Source organism: Prenolepis imparis, unplaced genomic scaffold (assembly GCF_030444845.1).
Source record: "Prenolepis imparis isolate NDT839.2.m4 unplaced genomic scaffold, iyPreImpa1.0 SCAF_3, whole genome shotgun sequence".
Taxonomy (NCBI): Eukaryota; Metazoa; Arthropoda; class Insecta; order Hymenoptera; family Formicidae; genus Prenolepis; species Prenolepis imparis.
Window position 1 is genome coordinate 8,523,499 of NW_028141161.1, and position 20,372 is coordinate 8,543,870.

General features: G+C 36.4%; 3 protein-coding genes across 12 annotated transcripts in view; 2 read left to right on the plus strand and 1 right to left on the minus strand.

Annotated features, from left to right (window-relative positions):
- The window catches only part of Nucb1 (Nucleobindin 1), a 68,468-nt gene that overhangs the window by 33,930 nt on the left and 14,166 nt on the right, over positions 1-20,372 (plus strand). The window contains exon 2 of the mRNA XM_083034522.1: positions 14,356-14,474. The gene's annotated coding sequence lies outside the window, so the exon portion shown is untranslated. The remainder of the gene's footprint in view (positions 1-14,355; positions 14,475-20,372) is intronic.
- Positions 3,328-8,337, plus strand: LOC145934168 (uncharacterized). Of its 8 annotated transcripts, none has more exons than XM_083034526.1 (10): positions 3,328-3,488; positions 3,545-3,856; positions 3,935-4,156; positions 4,229-4,304; positions 4,547-4,728; positions 4,802-5,057; positions 5,387-5,599; positions 5,686-5,766; positions 5,874-5,971; positions 7,190-8,337. In XM_083034526.1, exons 2-10 carry the CDS (start codon positions 3,755-3,757, stop codon positions 7,292-7,294), a joined length of 1,335 nt encoding a protein of 444 aa, XP_082890652.1. In that variant the 5' UTR covers positions 3,328-3,488; positions 3,545-3,754; the 3' UTR covers positions 7,295-8,337. The 8 variants fall into 8 exon arrangements, with proteins under 8 accessions (XP_082890652.1, XP_082890651.1, XP_082890656.1 ...); XM_083034525.1 differs by having other exon boundaries at positions 3,566-3,856; XM_083034530.1 differs by having other exon boundaries at positions 3,566-3,856; positions 5,874-5,948.
- On the minus strand, positions 8,342-19,477 carry LOC145934170 (twisted gastrulation protein homolog 1-A). 3 transcript variants are annotated; one of them, XM_083034535.1, is made up of 4 exons: positions 18,203-19,477; positions 11,187-11,413; positions 10,433-10,636; positions 8,342-10,012 (listed from the first exon to the last, which is right to left on the minus strand). In XM_083034535.1, exons 2-4 carry the CDS (start codon positions 11,407-11,409, stop codon positions 9,714-9,716), a joined length of 726 nt encoding a protein of 241 aa, XP_082890661.1. In that variant the 5' UTR covers positions 11,410-11,413; positions 18,203-19,477; the 3' UTR covers positions 8,342-9,713. The 3 variants fall into 3 exon arrangements, with proteins under 3 accessions (XP_082890661.1, XP_082890659.1, XP_082890662.1); XM_083034533.1 differs by having other exon boundaries at positions 11,187-11,410; positions 18,203-19,471; XM_083034536.1 differs by lacking the exon at positions 18,203-19,477 and adding an exon at positions 14,266-14,397 and having other exon boundaries at positions 11,187-11,410.

Consider the following 20,372-nt stretch of genomic DNA (forward strand, 5'->3'; position numbering starts at 1 on the left):
GGTTCTGCTGCCGTTAAATGCCACGAGAGAAGCGCATCGAGTGTATATTTTTAACAGAAAAATTAATCTTTAATTGAATTCAGTGGTGTTCGTGGGAAAAGAGCGTGATTTAATTTTCATTTTTTATTTAAGTCGTTGAAATGAAATAATGATATTACCGATATTACTTTCACAGAGCGATTAGCCACTGCTAGAAATAATAATTCATTCTTAATAATTTTAATAAGATCCAATATCTTATAATATTATCGTGAAAAAAAGTATGATACAATTTTCTTTGCAGATGATTCAAAAATAAGATGAATTAACATACCTTTTTTAAAAAATAATTGGATAATGTTTCGATAGAGAAAATTATTTGGAATTATTAATATTATTAAGAATTATTACATTGATGAATGCTACTAATATTCCGTAATTTTCTGATCAATAAATGCATCGCGAAAAAACAAATTTTAATTTCGTAACAAAACAGGTTTCTAATATTCGAATCAAATCTTAATGAAACATTTCGTTTGAAACACTTTTTTATTACTGAAAATTGTGTTAATCGTTTTGATTTATGCGAGATCTCGACCAGGAAACTGATAGAGTTTCCTAAATTTCTTAAATTCTTTGAATCGATGCGCTAGATCCTGTTTATGTTTCAATTTTCCTTCGAAGCTTAGAAACACGACAAACAACTATATCCGGATTAAAACCGGATTAGATTGAAAAATTATTGTTTATATGACCGATCGACTTAAAGTTTGCAGTTTCGTTAAAGGGGACCGGTTCTTATCGCGAATATATGTAATAATCTAATCTAATAATAATACCACTGAAAAATGAGGTTTTTAATCACCCTGTTTTACAGTTACAGTTGTCGAGCAACAATTGCATAAAAAATTTAACAAACAAGCAATCTCAAGTTTCTATGAATTAAAGCTTTTTTTCTGGCAAATCTGACTTTCGTAAAAGTTTTAAATGATATCTCATGACTTCAATTGAAAAGTATTATTTTTTAAATCCATCCTGATAGAAATAAAAAAGTTCTGCACTGTTTTCGTGTAACGAAAACCTGAAAATAATGCTTTATATATTTTTACATTTGATCTACAGAACTGTTTAAAAAATATGGGAAATTTTAAAACTCTGGAGAAAGAGGAGTTAGAATTCATCTATTACATCGAAATTCTAAAGATGAAGTGCCTACTTGAGAGAGAAGTGTCGGCTCGGGGAAAAAAACATAGTCAGCCGTGGTCAGTGACGCGGAGTTGCCTATAAGGTTACCGCGACTTTACCGTTAAGAGTCCCCTCTCCGGGACCGGACCGCGCTATCTCTCTTTGGACCCTCTTCTCCGCTTCCTCGTAACTCTGCCGCCGCGCGATATTCCGCGCGCGATCGCGTTTCCAGTGTCTCCCGCTCCCGTCCTCGCTCGTTCGCCGACTTTTTTTTTTAATCATCCACCGACGTCAGCCTCGGCCCCTTTCACCTCCAACAAGGTTTACCTGTTTTCCGTATTCACTCGAGAGACAGAGGCACATATATACACATATGTATTTGTCGACATGTGTGACTTTCGAAAATAAGACAGACATAATTCAAAATTTAAATAATTTAAATTCTACATAAAAACGGTAATATTTATTTAGGACTGTTTAACAAATTTAAATATTTGTATTAATGTGTTAATAAACTATATAGACGATTTTAGGTTTTTCACATTCATTTTCGAGCATTAACGAGAACTTTTATTCCGGCTTATTTTTTCGTCTGCTAAATTTATTAAATTAAACAAAATATTGTGTAAATTCGTATTCTAATAATTGGTTTAATCAACCCAACTAAAACTTTTCAAAATGATTGAATGTTTTGATGTTACTTTTTATTTTTAATGTATATAATTGAAAAATTAAAATGAATTAGATTTTCAATTTAGACAATTCAATGAAAAATGTTAGAAATTGCTGCTTTAAGATGTTGAAGATGTTGAGAGAGATATGCTATTAAAGGAAAGTAATTAATTATACTTTGAAACCATCAGTCCGCGCAAATTAAACGCTACTTTATCAGATATGATACATGATAATATAATCAAATGTGTCATGATTAAACATGACTTTACAGGAGAAATAAATTTTCCTTCTTTCCGCATTTCTTTTAGCTATTTTGAGATAATTACAATAAAAAATATATATTTAAGTTTGAATAAGATTTTTAATAAAATTCTGACGAGACAGCTAGCGCGTTGAGCATGAAAAAAGTACATGCATTTTCATATTTGTGGTGAGAAAGATTACTTTTCTAACAATAAGACTATATAATTAAGGACGTTGTTGAAGACGCGAAACATAAAACTGATTAATGAGTTAGAGAAATCGCTTTTATTTCTCAAGATCTTTGACATTATAAGTTTTTCTTTTTTTAAATTATACGTTTCTTTATAATTATATTTTCTTTGTATTTATATTTAATTCTTTGTAATTCTTTGTAATTATATATTTCAATATTAATCAAATGTCATATCTCTGTGTAATGTTAAATTCGCAAATTATGTAAATAATATTAGTTAGGATTTATTTATTAAAAATCCGAAATTATAAAATAAAATTGATTATCGTAATTTGAACTTTTCAATCGGTTTAAAAATTTTTGTGTGCTTTTTATCATTCAATTATTTCACTTTATATTTATATTCTCTATATTCATTTTATATTTACTTAATTTTTTATAAAGATATGTTGATAAACGTTAGGCTTTATTGTTAATTCTTTCTGCTAAAAAAATAAAATTCTGCGAAATATAATAATAATATAATTAGATAGCGAATATATATAATATAATAGGAACAAATTTATTACACACTTTTAGTTTTAAATAAAATAAAAATATATTTCAAAATCTCCAAGAGTATAATATAATAATCTACTCCTAAAGTCTTACATCAAATTTTGTCTTTCTGCATTTTGCGAGATCGGTTCTTGACAAATTTGATTATCTACAATATATGTATAAACGTTTGTATTTACAAAAAAATACACTAATTTATAATGCAAAAATTAAACTAATTATATCACGAATTTGAAAAAAATAAAAATATCGAGGACTACTATAAAAGAGCAAGCAGAGCTTTGCTTAAAATTATAAGATTAGGATGTTAATGCGAAATAATGTCGCACCTATCAAAACAATGTTATCTCTCAATCGAGTCGCGTGATTTTTTATTAACGAGAGTGCGATGCATCGCTCGGTCATGATTACAACCATTACAACTACCGAATGGCGTCATCTGACAGAATCTCGTAGTACTATCTCTCTTACTCTGGTAGCGTCCGGAACAATGACCAACGATGACAGTAGACAGTAGATGAACGTGCATGCAAGTGCTCTGGTATCTCACTCGTATGGCAAATATCCAAAGGTGGCGGCATTAGTACAAGAATCATGATTTTCCCACGAGATAATTCAATCCTTGAATCTTGAGCCATAATTTAATTAGAAAGATGTGAGTACTGAGATCGTTATTGTGTAAATTAATAATGAATTTACATGTCTCATTAGTGTTGCTCTATTTTTTTTTAGGCAGAATTTGCACTGCATCGGTGCATCAAATCTCTTGCTACAAAGTTGTTTCTATAGTATTTTATGTAATAATTCCTGGTATATATAACTGCGTATTGTACCTCCTCTTTATGTTGGATATTTGAAATGTTTATGCGTGAGGCAATGATGAGTCTTATTAGGCATTTGGCAAACTAAAAGAGTTCAGCTATGGCTGAAGGTGGAACAGAGCCAAAATCTATCGATGGCCAGATTTCGAGAGGTCAGTTAGAAATAAATGAATGCCTTGGTAACTGGTTAACGTACTTACAGGTTGGTATGCTTTCGATAGTTGTAACGGTTGTAAACTCCTGTTGCGACACAGAAAATAAGTCATCTTTCATACTACAGACACTCAATGGCCTATGTACAGCTGGTACTAAATTGGCTCAGTCCCTGCAAGCACTTCTCTCCGTGCATGATACAGTGGCACAATGTCGTTTGACAGGTCAATGTTTAGCTGGATGGGAAGAGTTGACAAGAGCCACACATATAGCCAGTAGTACCGTTAAGAATCATGTAATTACTGCTCTAAGGGATCATGAATCTCGCGACAATGATGGGGACAAACATGTTAGTAATATATATTCAATTAAGCTATCTTTGCATTGAAGCGTAACTGACAGAGTGCTTCTGCACTTTCAGGATATTCTGAGAGAAAATCTCTTGACGTTCATAAACTTGCAATATCAGTTCTGCGTTGCTTGTTGCGAATGCTTAGGTAAGCCTGTATTATTAAAGTAGTACTATACTCAGCGATTAGGTAGAATATTATTGAAATATGAATCGAATTAGAATAAGATTATTTTAGTGAAATATTAAATTTAAAATTAGACTAGCATTAAAATAATTCTACATTTTGTAGAAATTAGAAATGAAGCAAGATGCAGTTAAAACGATTACACTTTGATTTCGGTAAAATTGACAAGATTCTATTTCCAATTCTCTGATTTAACTATCCAGGTGGTATGGCAGAATGTTCTTGCTCTCGAAACGGCAGCGGCGATTGCGATATCGCCGCGTTACAGCAATGCTTTGAGCGTCTTTACAGTTCACCAATACCGCCAATTTCCTCCTCGTCCACCCAACAATCGGTGCAAAATTGTCGAAGGTCCCCCTTGCCGTATTCGTTGTTTCCTCTGCAGGTAATTAGCATATATTCGTTAACTCGGGACGATTCGTAGTAAGCTCGATCTTCATTCGATTTCGTGTATAAAGGTTCAGAGGAGATGGTCGGAAACGGCGGCGGCAGAAATGTCGGGCGAGTCCGTCGAGAGTACGATGCGACGTTGGTCGATGCCCTGGGATTGCAAGCACGTCATAGAATGGCCGCGTCAGGACGCGAGATCGCGATTAAGGGTGCCGCAGCAAGATCGCAGCCGATCGACCACGCCTGATTCGGTGTGGAAAACGTCCGCGATGGCTAGTCAGGACGGTCTGCAGGAAGCCATTCAGTTGCTATCTTGCAAACCAGGTAGCAAAAATTCAAAAATCCTTCAATGAATCTCCCTTTTCGCGTCCTCGAAAATTAAATTAATGATTTTCATGTCGTGAGAGGAAACTTTGTGGAAAATATTTCTTCGCAAAAATGTAAGTGAAAGAATTCTTTTATGAAGAATCGTCGAAGGAATTCGGTTTGTGTGAATCGAGTCAATGTCTGCGAGATCTCGCGAGTATTAGAGTATTCTTTTTAATTTGTAATTTTCATAAAAGAAATTAAAAAGATAAATTCAGCGGCCTAAATATATAAGCCATTCTCTATTTCGTGTTCTCCGTGCGATTGGAAGGTTGTACGTTGTGCAGGAGTTCGGCCGTCCAATCAGCTGTCGGCTTACACTAGTCAGCATATCCCGGGCGTCACCTTGACGACCTGCAATTTCGATTCGAATTACGACTCCGCTATCTGGTCGAGGTCGCATAGAATAGGTTCTCCCAGATGCTGGCCTCAGGACTCTAGCGATCATTCCGATCAATCTGGACATCGCGATAGCGATCACAGTGAACACAGGGATTCGGGTAAGATTTCGTCGTTGTTCGTCGCGAATAGATGAAGTTCTTAGGTCGGTAGGATCATGAATGATATTTTCTTAATGTCACTGCAGAACAGAGCGGTGCCAGTGGCAGTCACGGCGATAGCAAGGATAGCATTCACTCGCATTGCGATCATAGGGAAACGGAAACTGGTGAGTGCGAGTCGAATATATTGCGTTGTTTCGAAATACTGCTAAGAATACGTTGTCGATGAAACTCGATCGTACGTGACGATCTCAGCTCGTACGTTTCGTTCAAGGTACAGCGGACACGTTGCCATCTCGCAAGAGCAGCTCGTCGACCGATTCCTGTCTCTCGGCGCACAGCCGATCAGGTTCGGAAAGCGCTGGTGGCGGGGTAAATAAACGAGATCAGTTGTTTTCTGATTGTTAGTGAACTTAAGTTTATTAAGCCGATATCTCTTTGAGATTCTTTGAGATACACAAGGAGAAAAAAGATTCGTACATCGACATTTTTGCGCGGTCAACCTCGGCTTTGCGCGACTTAGAATAATAGATAAATTTTAGATATATATATATATACACAAGAAATTTGAAGATTTAAACAAAAAACGTAATATTACAAAAGGATATATATTTAAAAAATGTATATGCAGTAAAAAAAATGATGGCGTACGAATTACTTTTATACGACTGCACTCTTCTATTTACATTGTCCTGTTATATTATACAGCGCTCTCTTCGAAGCTAAAATTAAAGTAAAGGGTTCTGATATTGTGAAATATTCACAAGCAAAAGAGGAGCAGATTAATTAAGAGCCAAGCGCGATAAATAGTACGCAATTTTTTTCTTTTTTCGTTAAATATTATTTATTTTGAGAACCACACACATACGATAATAGAATTTATAAAAAATTTAAAGAACGCGTTGATAACATTATTTTAATGTAAAATATTTTTACAAATCATATTTATATGTTTACATGATTTCAATGTCATGCAATAATTATCGATATAATTTAGTTTGAATAACCAATAGTTACGTTCCGTTTCTTGTGGTTCGCAGAGTGTTTTGTCCGATGGATAAAGTGAGCCTCGCCTTTGCATTAGAACTCCGGTTCACATTTTCTATCTAACATCTCACGCTTTTCTCCAGCTCAATCGCTAAATTGTTAAAGATTTGGATGTTTACGATCTTTCTAATCAACCAGAGAGCGGATAAATTCTTTTTTTTACGGCTGGAATCGGAAGGAGATTTATTACGCTTGTCCGGGTTGCTGAGGATAGACGTATGCACGATTAAATTCATTTTTATGTATGTATTTCACGTGACAAGTTTAATTTATATTATATGTATACTTGTATGCAAATTTAAGTCCATAATCCACGTTTCATAAAATTTATTTTATCTGTTTTTAACGGTTGCTGAAGGTGATCCGAAATTAGAATCGAAACGAACAAAATAAATAATATTTAACAAGAAAGAATATAATTTGCGCACTGTTTATCGCGTTTGGCTCTTAATTAGCTCACTTCTCCTTTGCTTTCAAGCTAATTTCTCGCTTACTCTCTTGATTCTCTTTCTCTCATACATCTCTAAACGTCGTTCCTTTTAGGAATGTACGAGATCGCAATTGTACTCGATGTGGAGCGGTGGTGACTTGTCCTTCATCAAGTTACCGGAGAGTAACGAGATACAAGATGAACATCCACCCACTTAAATATCTGCCATTACTTCTTATCTAAAATGTATCCGATGAAAAATATAACCTTTGGATTACTGAGACGTGAAATAATTCTTTTTACAATTTTTTTTTAGATATTACACACACACTAAAATATAATATAAAATCTAATATATAAAATGTTTTAAATACACGAGTGTGAGAAAATTAATTAGAGAGAGAAAAAAAAGAAATTTATCTCGCGATCCAGCAATCCAAAGATAAATCATCGCTATTTTGTTGACCTGTGAATTCACCTAATGATTCGACCAATTTTATTCGTGATGTGTATACATGTTTGACATTTGTGAGCGCGATATGACGACGCGAGTTAGTACTTGCATATTGAGTGTGCAACTAACTATAGAAAAATATATAAAGAACGTTATTTAAAGGGTGCTCACTTCGTAATATTTATTTATTGTGATATTGTAAATCGTAAAATATATATGTCATGCAACATATATCATAAATTTACATGTCCTGGTTATGTATTGGTAAAGATGTATTGTATCACGTACATACATGATTAAAATAATTTTTATTAATCCGATAAATACTACGAAGTGTGAAGCTTACGTTTAAAAATAAATGCCCTACGTGTTGTTAAAATTCCTATATACAAGTGTATGCATTAACAAATCGAGGAATATCATTCGGCTCACAATTAAAGAGAATTACTCTCTTTCTCTCTTCGATCTCTTTAATTTCGATCGATACCTGCTCGTGCACCTGTGATCTATTACTCCTACCATGTTTTATCGTATTGGCTAATGCAAAACTCGAGAGTGTCTTTGCACACCTCGCTAAATATTACACAATCAATGAAGCATATCACATTTCATTCGAAGAAACGACGCATTTTATATTCACTTTACTGCGTATTTTACACCGTACGACTCTAATAAATACGCAGTACCATATTCGTAAATTCTCGATCACATATCCTATATTACATAAATGGAGAATTCAATATATTCGGGTTAATTAATATATAATTAATGCATTACATAAATAAAGGTGAAAATGAAATTACTATCGATATCTGTATCTCTAAAATTTTTATTTTAAACTTTCTTTTTTAATATCAATATATCTTCGCGCGCTTTTTTTACGTGCCTTATCCTATTTTTTTAATAATCTTAACTTAAAAATATTTTTATAAATACAACATATGATTATGATTTGTCAATAATTCCAGTAATTGCTTTAAAATTGTCGTTGCAAACTTACTTGGCGTAATTCTACCGCATATTTGGAGGTTTTTTTTTAATCACGGTAACGATAAATGTGTAATTCACGATTTCCTTTTCCGGAAGAATTTTGGGGAGGGTCTTGGCATGTATAAAGCGATTTCGATGTCCCGACCGAGATGAGATTCGATGTATGTACAATTTTACTTATGGCATGAATGCGATAATAAAAATTCTCGTCGTAATCTAATCTGACGCTACTCGAGTGCATTCTCTTAAAAAAAAAGAAGAAACGAGAGACTATCATATTTTACATATATTCTTATTATACTATATCGTACTTAATCATATACAGAAACCAGATCTTCGATTCTACAACTTGTACAGTCGTGTCTGTACAGTTGTGTTCGTGCTTCTTGACGACACGAAGATTATTGCACTTCTACGTCATCGGCACAGTCGGCGCAGACTCTTAAATTATATCGCGATAAAGTTCATTAAAATTCTCTCTCCAAAGGAAAGAAAAATGTCCAACACTCTAAAATTAGATTTATACTTGCGAGTTTTATTACAATCCAAATCGATTTCGCAAAGGCTAAAAGACTTTCGAATGGTTACAACAATTTTAAAATAACATTCTCAAAGCAAATTCAAAACTCGTAAATTCGATAAAAAGTATAAATCTTAATTATAGGTTTACTAGAGAATTTTGATGTATATGTACAATTTTACTTATGGCACGCGAAATGCGATATCAAAAATTCTCGACGTTATAACTTAATCTAACGCTACTCGATTTCTGAAGAAAAGAAAAAATGAAAGACTATTATTTACTCTTTATACTATATCTAATGTCATCAAAAAGTCACTTTAACGTTGGACAGTTGTTCCTGAAGAATAAAACTCTAAAACGGTGTCTACAGAGAAATTTAAGAAATAAGAAACCAATATTTAATGAACTTTCTCACATTCAACATTGTGAGAAGTTCCATCTCTTCTTCTTCTACTTCCTTATATCTTAAATTCTCTCTCTTGTAGACACCGCTTGTGTATATATCGAGGCTCGGAATTTAAAAAAAACCATTTTTGCACGAAACAGATTCTTTATGAAAGCCAACTTCGCAATGTTACACAACAATCACCATTGTCGTGGAGTGTTCACGCAAAAGCACTGTTCTCTTCATCGCGAAGGTGTAAAAAAATATATTTTTTTTTACAACTGGCTAATCCATTTCGTCCTCGCCCTCCTCGTCCTGACCGTAATCGTTGTACTGGTCATCCCCCTCGCCCTCCTTCTCCAGTGGACATTCCGTGCATCTTGACTCGTTGATCCCGTAGTTTATGCACGTATTGCCTACGCATTGGCAACAACCGTCGTGGAACCACCTGTAGCTCGTGGCGCCCATGCTCTGGCAGGACGCCCGACATTTGTTCCAGGAGTTGCACTGCGCCATGAACGCGACGGTGCAATTCACTGTCATCACGTTTGGCTTCAGCTCACTCAGCTTTCCGTCCGCGGATTCTGTGTCGTTCAAAATGTATCGTTAGTTTCTCTCGCGTCATTTAATCCAAGTCTGCGTCGATAAGTTTAATTATACATAGAAACGTATGAGAACTCTTGCTGTTTTATTTGATATTATTTATATATTTATTTTATATTTCTATATTATTTTTTATAATTTTTACAATATTATGTATTACAAAAATATTTTTTTTATTTTTGTATCATATTTGTAATATTCTAATCAATTATATCGTGCGCAATATGTATATGCAATCCGCGATTAACTATTTAATTCTCAAAGCAATCTTTTATAGCTTCTGGCACAATAAATTGAAAAAAATATATATACATTACTTATGCATATTTTTATTTGCAATTCACGCGCATACTTTTTCTCTTGTCAATAGTTTGCAATATTAAAAAAAAATCGATACTTACGCAATTGATATTTCATCTCGTTTTGTTTCGGCACGAGTAACGACATATCAAAATCAACTGGATATGTGAAGGTAAGCCATCGTTCGTGCGGATCCGCCTCTGCCGTGAGCGCTTGAAAGAGCGCTGGTACGGGATCGCTGAATTCCTCTACGTGAGATTTCCTACTCAACGGGTTGTCAGTGATATTCGGCTTCGGGCATAGTTCTGCATTCGCAAAAACATATTACGTCATTTACGTGTATGTCGAAAATGTTTCGAAATTATATATATAATCATTTTTTTTTGTCTAAAAAAAGTAGGATAAAATCGAATAAGCATTTTTTTATTTTAAAGGCGCCTATCTATTTTCTCTCATATTTAAACATTTCGATAAATATATATATTATATTAAAATTATATGTATATGATATGTTAATACCGTTACTATAAAGGAAACATAGTATTTATAAAATATATTCATAGAATTTATTAATAATTTTTAAAGTCTACAAAAATGATCTCAAACTTGTGGTTTTATATATTAGCTGTAATTTAAATCGTGGCTTTATCCAAATTTTATTTTTTTTGATTCCCTCGTTTTTGCAACTGTTGAAGATTATATATCTTATAATTGCTATAGTTAGATATTTTATAATATTATCTAGATTATATATTTTCTTTCTTCAACACACTGATACAAATACTGTCTGGTAATTTAATTATCGAAATTAAATATAAATTAAATATCGAACACTTATATGGTGCCGTTTCTTACCCACGCACGAGCAGCACTCGTCATACAGGTAGCTCAAGCACGAAAAGCATTCCTTGCAACAGGTGCATGTGACCAGGTCGCACTTACAACTCTGCGTGAGCATGCATTTGCTCACAACGCTGGCGCAGATCGCTTCATTGCAGGCTTCTGAGCGTTTTGTCGTGATCGTCAGCAGCAGAATCCCGACGGTGGCTGCGACGGATAATATAACCCAGCTTGTCATCCTGCTTGCAACAGATTCGATTTAGTTCCCTCGCATAATCTACACCAGACTAAATACTAAAGATATTTCTAAAGAGATCTTTACTAAAGAGATTTCTCGTTAAAGAAATCCTTGTAAATATCTTTCTAAGTCTATACGTGGTTCGGCACAGGACAAGGACAGGTACAGAAACAAAGATAGAGGAAGCTTATCCCAATATTATATATGTATCTATGTAAATAAGCACAAACAAAGAAATGTTTTGAAACTGTATACTTGAACACAAATCGATAAGACATATAATCAACATGCTATTAAAAGTCATATCGTATAACTTGTATCTTTTGAAAAATATTTTAACCATCAAGAAGAAATATGATAAAGAAATTCTATAATTAGAAGGGAAGGAAAAAGAATTTTAATGTGCAGGTTATAAATAAAATTAGAAGGAACCGTATTTTTTCGATATTTTATACATAATTCAAATAATATTATGTTGATCATTCTCTGCAAGGTGTTAAAATATATTTTTTTTTTTTTCACAAAGAATTTAACACTAAAATCTCTCAAATCTATATTCTGTATCTTCAAATTTATTCTCGATATCGTTAAACCGTTAAATTGACGTGATACTTCTATTATGATATTTACGCACTTTTCTTCATGCGGATTACATATACGTGGACTATTGTTTATGCGTAGATACCGGACACTATCATTATAATGTTCCCCTACTCGCACCATTCTCAGAGTGGTTACGGAGACGAGAAGAGGGCCGATTATGCCGACGAGGCCCGATTAAGATTATTAAGAATATTCACGAATGTGAGTCAGGGTGTCATTAAGCGGGAACGCGTGCTAAAAAGAATGAAATTTCAGTCTTCTTTCCTGGCGAGCACTGCTAACGCGCGCTAACCCGAGCAATCAGCGTAATGTTGCTCCTCTCCACTTCAGGAGAGTGGACAGGGAATAACGCCGAGGTCACACGTTCAAAGTCGTTTAAGCCTTTGCGAATTTTTCGGGATCTTTTTATGTTAATTAATGTATGGAAGTGATTTTGTTTCCTGTCTAAAAAAAATTATTGCCGAAATTTCGAAACTCCTTGCAGATCTCTCACTATGCCAATAATAGAAGTGAATTCATAAACGTAAGTGAACAAAGAAGAGAGAGAGAGAACCACATTAATATACTTATTAAAGTCTAATTTATTAAATTATATATAAATATACATATATAAATATTTATTTTTAAGACATTTTATGTATTAATATTTATCAATATTATGTTCTTACGCAAAAATTATATTTTGTCTTAGATATATTATCTTTTATAGATAGATTATCTTTTTACAAAGATGTGACAGAAGATCATTAAAAGCGTAAAAATTTGCATTTAAAAAAAAAACAAGTTAGAAAGTGATTGTTTCTAAAAAATCTTATAAAATGCCAAGCAATGTCGCGATCATATTCTTCACTTTCAGAGCTATTATGTCTCTTTGCGAGCTGACAAGTGTGCGCAAATTATCCCCGAGAGCATTGAATGCCTGCCGGCGCGAGACATAGCGAGAAGGATAAGGAGAAGAACGACATTAATCGAATGCGAAATCGTTCGCGCAATAATTGCATCTTTCTAACGTGCCCATTAAACGCCTATTTATATCGCGCTTAATCGCGTTCTACGACAACTCGGGTGAATTATTATTGGAAAAAAATTCCATTACAATGACCTGTAATGCACGCGGCGATCGAAAAGGTGCGATAGCGATACGATCTGATATGTGTCACTGCTAGCGGCGACTTTCACGTTCACTTTCCACATGTTGTTTTCTTATCTTTCTGTTCATTAATGTATTACTAAATGTCATTAAAATTTAATTTCAGTGAAACTTGAAAGAAGAGAAAAGATAATAGCTAACTATCTTATCTACTATTATCTACTATTACAGTTAATCTTATTGCTCATCCAATAATTAGTTCATTAATGTCGATATATCTCCAATGATTTCTTCAATTTCGTCTGATAGACATATTATAATAATTGATTCGTATCTTAATTGTAATATTAAAGTAGAAGAAAAATTTCACATTCTAAAGAATAATATATATAATGCGCTTTAGTTCCTTTGCTCAAATTTGCTAATATAATTATTAATTTCTGTACAAATTATTAAATTCTGTATAATTAATACTTATTAATTTATACAGAAATTAATAATTATTAGCGAATTTGAGCAAAGAGGCCAAAGCATTAATTAATATGTATATATATTCTTTGAAATATGAAAGTGATCTTCTACTACTTTAATATTACAATAAAGATATGAATCAATTAATTTACGTCTATCAGATATATCGAAGAAAACATTAGAAATATATCGGTGTAATAAATTAATTTGTTTGATGAGCAATAAGATTAATTGGATAATTAGATATTAATTTTTCTCTTTTTTCCAAGTTTTACTTAAATTAATTTAATGACATTTTGTAATACATTAATAAACAGAAAGATAATTATTAATTATTATATAGGAATTAATAATTATTAATTTCTGTATAAATTAATAATTATTAATAATTACAAATCATAATTAATAATTCTCAATTTATAGAGGAGTTTAGAGCGATACATTATTTTAAAAACTCGGTATCTACATGATCTTGTCGCGTAATCTTTCCAATTACCAAATATAAACAAAATTCACTTTGAAACACACTTTAAACAATTGTATTGTCACACAATTTTATCTTTACACTCTCTAAACGCAAAGTTACGTTTATATTTTCGTTTTTTTTATACGTTTATATAATTATTTTTTATATTTACATTACACAATTATTTCTTAAATTCATATTCCATGTACACTTTTCTCTCTCTTACCTTTCACGTATATAATTATTTAAAACTTCACTTCTTAAATTTACTCTTTCTTGCTTTATACTTTATCGTATCACTTTTCAACTGTTTCAGGTATCACAGCTTGTTGACTATTTCGCCGAGCGTGCTACCGAATGACAGAACTTACTGCGGCAGATTCCCTTGGTGAACTCACGGGAGAATTTTGATGGAGGGACGGCTATAGTTTTAAGGTAGGATATCCCCACTCTAAATTTCGAAAGGGTCTCCTTGGGGTCATCGGTAAATGAAGCGCACCAACCAACGAACGAACGGTTTTACGATAGCTTTCAGGTAATTATCCGCTATTCGCCCCGGCGTGAGTAATCGCACTTTTCGGCAGCTTAAAGATGTCAAAGATCCTTTTCTCCTTTCTCACCGAAAACCACTCGTGAAAAGATTCTCGGTAGATAAACCACGCGATAACAGCAGTAACAAAATTATAACCATTTCGAAACTTGAAATAAAAGTTTTCAAATCATTTTCTTCGATTCAATCCGCACCCGAGAAGTCCAGCTGCAAATTATGTCGTCCAAAAGCAACAGCAAACTATTCGTTAAATCCTATTATATCCTGTAGATATATGGGGACGTTTTACCTTCGCTGTGACAAATTATAGTGTGACTGATCCTTCTTAACAACTGCTTTTGAGGTAAATTCCACGGCGGGAAATATTGACTTAGGTTTGACGAAGGGGAAAATTTAGCACAAGCGCGACTCGGTAAAATTTGCAGAACTACAAAAGGATACCGCCGTTACTAAACGCCATGATAAACGCGAATTATGGCGCATCTTAAAATCTAAATCAAGTGGAAAATTGTAGTAAAATTCGATGAGTTATTTCAAATATTTCGTGAGCGAGGTTTACGAGGTCTTCTGTGTTCATTATCGATACTTGCGGCAGGACGATGAAACCACGGTTATGAAACAACAAAAGCACCCTTTTATACCTCTGAGACGATAATAAATGTCATTTGACTACCGTCGAATCGTCACGTAAAGTGGAGGAGCAAGCTTTCCCACACTTTATCGTTTCGAGCTATTCATTATAAACGATAAATCACTCCGCTCTTTCTACATTCAAAGGAAGCTTGTGTTAGAACCTGTGAGTGCAGAAAGCTCAAGTAAATAAACACGCGATACGTTCGGGACACCGAGTATACGAGAAGAGAGAGGAGAGAGAGAGAGAGAGAGAGGCAATCGAACAGTTTTAATAAAAAATTCCAGCTCGCGAGCGAAATGTGGATGTTTGTCATCCAGGGACAGGCATGCTGCTGCTGCTGGTGTGCTGATGCTGGCACTCACAATCAGCCTCGCCTCTCGTTCTGTCCATGGCCCGAGGCGATGGAATAACTTCAATAACAAACGCCAATCGCCTTCGCAGAAGGCGGCGGCAAGCCTGGTATCTCTAACTACGTGTCCGCTACGTGTAAGCGCGTTCACAGCGCGGAGGAAGACTTTCCAATCATTTTCTGTTACTACTGAAACGGGCCCCTCCGTCCTTTCTTCTCTCTCTCCGCTCTCGTCGCGTGCCTCCTTTAAACGCCGTGAATACAAAAAAGTCGCGTAACGTCACGACTGATGCAAAATACTTTTTTTTTAATATCACATAAAAATTACAATTAAAATATTGCACGAAAAGATCTTGAGGTGTTTAAAAATTGCGCCTTTGTATATATCCGCGTTTCGCTCAAATGGAAAATTCGATACGCAAATCGCTTGGAAAGGGTTGAGATGGCGATCGGAGTCGAATTTCGTGAAAGGTCAGTCTTTTACTTTGTCGCGTTCGCCATGACGTAATATATAACCAGCAAAGATCTGAGTATCTCTTTTAATCTTTCTATACATACTCTAAGATAGCCTTTTTATTAGTCTCTTGATAAAGATGAACGCGACCGCTTAGATAATCGAAAATCGCAGTTTCTGTCGATCATACATAGAAGCCATGAATATTTTGGGGGGGAAAATTCTATTAAAATTAATTATAAGGGATTCGCGCATCTCTCTCCCTTTCTTTTAATTCAACGATGTAAAATGACCGCGCAAAATATATATAATAACTAGATCATCTTCTAGAAGACTGTCTTTGCATCTGGTGACCTCTTTCGTGCGCAAATATCCGCGCTATCGAAGCATCGCTGTCAATTGACATCGCGCCGTTATTGCGCTATCGCTGCCATTTATAGTGTCGCGTCTGGTATATTATTATTTTCGGTTATTGCAGGAATTACCAAGCGCACGAGATAAGCGAGTCTATTCGCGCTGTTCATCATCGAACAGCTCGGACTTATAACACGCGTTAAATGTGGCTATGCAAGACGCGACAGACTGATAACATTGAATAGCATCTTAATAATGAACAAGGAAAGATCGGAGATTCACGGTCGCATGCGTTTAACGCCATTAAAGATGTTGATTAATAAAGAAACCGTTATGAAAAAAAAAAAGTTACATGTAATGCAATTTTTCTAATAATTAGCATTTGAAATTATACATTGAAGAAATTGCTCAAGAAATTAATTATTGACGGAATCTGTCATTCTTAAATATATATATAACGTCCAATCTCTTTCTACATGTCTTTATTAGTTATTATAATTTGTATTTACTGCATGCGTTTTTCTCATATCTCTCATCTCGCTCATGTAATTTGAGTCTAATTACTGTGATTATCGTTTCTTGTTCACTTCTTGTTTACAATAAATACAATCCTTAGTGATTCATTCAGGTGGAACTTAGAATCGAATAACAGTCGCTAATTGGGGTACAAAATAAGGGTACGGTCGAGTACTGATTTACGACTTTTCGTGAATCGTTAACGACATCACGGTCTCTAGAGAATTACATTCCATGTTCCGAACTTGTTGGAAACTCGACTTTTCCGATCGCTTAATCCTCGGAATTCCGACAATGTATTCAAGAGTGGTAATTGAATTAGCGTTCGATACCCGGAAAGGTAGATTTATGCGCGTGGTGCAACGTGATGCGAGCGAATGCATCGCAGAAGCATTTGCGTCTCTCTTTTCTTGAGAAAAACTGGAAAACGAGCGATTGGAAAAAGTGCGCATTGGAACGTCACTGTGCGAATATAGATCGCCATTGATATACTCCGTCGACGTTGACGTTCTCGTAAAAAGTATGACCGAGCTCGACTGATGTGCGTCTCTCTCTCAATTGATTGATAAATCGCGATCGCGCGAATCGGTAAGAGACGTATTTATCGATCCTGCTGTGCGATCCTGAAGTTTCAGTCGCTTTCGCGACGATTCCTCGAAGTCGCAAATAGATTGCAAATAGATCGATCACGCTTTGTTCCCCATAAGCAACGGTATAATCCACCCTCCATCAAAAATAACTCTCTTTCCGTGAAAGAAGTATTCAGCGAAGTTGGAAGAAAGAGGAAGAAGGGAGCTCTAAACACACAGAAATTAGAAACAGCAGCAGAGAGCCAGCTTCTCTCTCTCTCTCTCTCTCTCTCTCTATTTCTCGTCCGAAGCAGCTTTCTCGAAACCTCTCTCGTTGAACAAACTTTTCGAGTACTGTGTCAACAAACAAGCTCTCGAAGAAACAATTTCCGTAAGTAAAAGGGGGCTTCTTCGCAGTTCGTCGGCCGGGAGGGACCCGGACCGGATAATAATTCGTCGAGCAGATTGCAGAGACGATTATATATATATATGTTCGAATTCGAATGCCTCTTTAATTGGAGGCGAGCTATTTTCCATGATCACAGGAGAGGAGGCCGGCCGCCGCGATCCGGCGTGATCGCGATCGCGGCGGATCCAGGCGGATCTCTCTCTTTTTCTCTCTCTCTCTCACTCTCTCTCTTTTTCTCTCTCTCTCTTTCTCGCACTCGAATTCTCGAACTCGCGTTCGCAAAGGGGGATCTATCTAACGGCGATAGTGGATCGATATATATATTTACCTGGCACTACTACGACGACGTTCTCTCTCGTGTTTCAACTTCGGGTTGTGCGCGCCAGTTACCTACGCGCGTGAGAAACTATTTTAAGAGCGCGCAACCGGTTCGCGTGTTGCGACGACCGCCGCGGGACATGTTTCTTCGGCAAGAGGCGAAATCCTTCCTTCCATCCTCTGGGAGAAGAGCCGAATTCCCTTCGCGATCCCCAGTCCGAAGACGTCAGTAGTCCCGACAGACAAGTCTTGACAGTCGTATACGCGCGAGTATTACAACACGGAGCGCATTTAAATCGCCGAACACGATCGAGGATACAATAAGATCCACCTGTCACGAACTTGCGAAAAATCACAATCAACACGAAAAATGAAGAAAAAGAAAATTCTCTCTTCGTTAATTGTCTTCACTTCAGCGCCGCGAAGTCGCGCTGATCTATCCTCGCGACAGAAATGACCGATATCGATCGGTATTCGCGCGTTCTCCAACGCGTTCTCCAACGCGTTCAATCATGCGTTTCGATGAATGTTCTCGCGGGAATCGCGCGGCACTATATACTATCACACAGATGCGAAGAAGTGTGTTTACGACACACCGACTCTCTCGCCTCTCTCGCGGACGCGGTGGCGCGTATACACGGTGACCCGTCGTCAAAACAAACTCGCGGAATGACGAGCGGCGTCCTCCGTCTTCCGCGAGGATCCTCTTCACCTCGGCCCGCACCTCGGCCGTGTCTCCCATCCGGGGATGCGCGGATCCGGAGGATGTGCACCGCGTTTCCGTTCCTTCGCAATTTATTATGCACGCGCCGCACGCATGTTACGACGCCGTTATCGCGTTGCGACGCATCGCGACGCACTGCGTCGCGCGGATCGCGATCGAGGAGCCCGAAGATCGGCGTCGAGGAGCGCGAAACCGACCCGTCGTGGCTAATTTTTTTTTTTTTTTTCTTTCTTTCTTTTTTCTTCCAAAATTGGCGGCTGTTTATTCCGCGAGACGGAGCGACCGAGAAAGAGAGACGCAGAGAAGGAGGGAGAGAGAAGGAGAGAGGAAATAGAAACGGAGTATAGAGAGAGATTTGTCGGCGGGTATGACGAATCGAAGAGCGGTTCTCATTGGACTGAATTAAGGAAGAGCGTGGACCGCGGAGAAGGATCGCAGAGAAGCGGAAGAAGAAGGTGGAGGAGGAAAAGGAGGTGGTGGCAGCTCGCTGCTGATGATGGTGGTGGTTGTACCGTCGCGGATCTCTCCGGAGATGGAGGTGGAGAAGAGAAGAGCGAGAACGAGAGACAGAGAAGGAGAGAGAGAGAAGAGAGAGAGAGAAAGAGAGAATGATGAAGGAAGAGAAGAGAGGGCAAGGAGAGAGAAAGAGAAAACGAATCCGCTGACGGTCGGGTAGTCCGGACTACCGACTGCATAAGACTGGTTTTCAATTTTTTCCCGACTTTTTGTTTTACCTGTGCCTCGCACAGCCTCACCGTCTCTCTCTCTCTCTCTCTCTCTTCCTCTTCCCCTGTTCTTCGACCCTCTCTTCCTCCCTGCCTCCCTCTTGCCCTCCTGCAGAGCTAGACGAGTAACGGGTGAACCGAGAGCTCCGTCGATCGCCGCCGGTCGATCGGGCCGAAATCCTCGGAGACAGATCTCTCTTCGTGGATGGTCTCCTGCGTGATGAATCTTTCGGTCGCTGGGCGCATCGAGTGTTTTTGGCCTCTTGGAGAACAAAGCGCGACGGTATTAGAGGATACTTTAGTCGAGAAGAATCTTTTATTGTCAGATTCACAGGTTCATGCATATTTATTACGCGGTTAAGCTTGTTATTCAAATCGCATGGAGAATTATAATCGTATACACACGAGATCGGGAAAGAGACTTCCCTTTCAATCTCTTGTATCGATCCTAATGATTGCATGAAATCGAAAAGATAATATATTTTTGTTTCATAATTGCTTTCACAACTCGATTAATTGAAATATTCGATATTCTTGCTGAAAGCGAGACAGATCTAAGAATCCATTCTCTCATTTTTAATTGGATATTATTTTATTATTCTTATATTAATACACACAGAATGTGACAAAATCTTTGACGGTGAAAATCTATTAGTCTATTGGGCAATTAACGAGCGTGTTCCATTCTACGCGAAAGTAGCTGTTTTTTTTATCTATAACATAAATCGCGT

Bases quoted from the DNA above. Each gene is read 5' to 3' on its own strand.
- LOC145934168 (XM_083034526.1), top strand. From the start codon at position 3,755: ATGGCTGAAGGTGGAACAGAGCCAAAATCTATCGATGGCCAGATTTCG. The intron at 4,157-4,228 runs GTTAGTAATATA...CTGCACTTTCAG, and splicing joins ACAATGATGGGGACAAACAT to GATATTCTGAGAGAAAATCT. The intron at 5,600-5,685 runs GTAAGATTTCGT...ATGTCACTGCAG, and splicing joins CAGTGAACACAGGGATTCGG to AACAGAGCGGTGCCAGTGGC.
- LOC145934170 (XM_083034535.1), bottom strand. From the start codon at position 11,409: ATGACAAGCTGGGTTATATTATCCGTCGCAGCCACCGTCGGGATTCTG. The intron at 10,637-11,186 runs GTAAGAAACGGC...TTGCGAATGCAG, and splicing joins CGAGTGCTGCTCGTGCGTGG to AACTATGCCCGAAGCCGAAT. The intron at 10,013-10,432 runs GTAAGTATCGAT...TGAACGACACAG, and splicing joins CGAGATGAAATATCAATTGC to AATCCGCGGACGGAAAGCTG.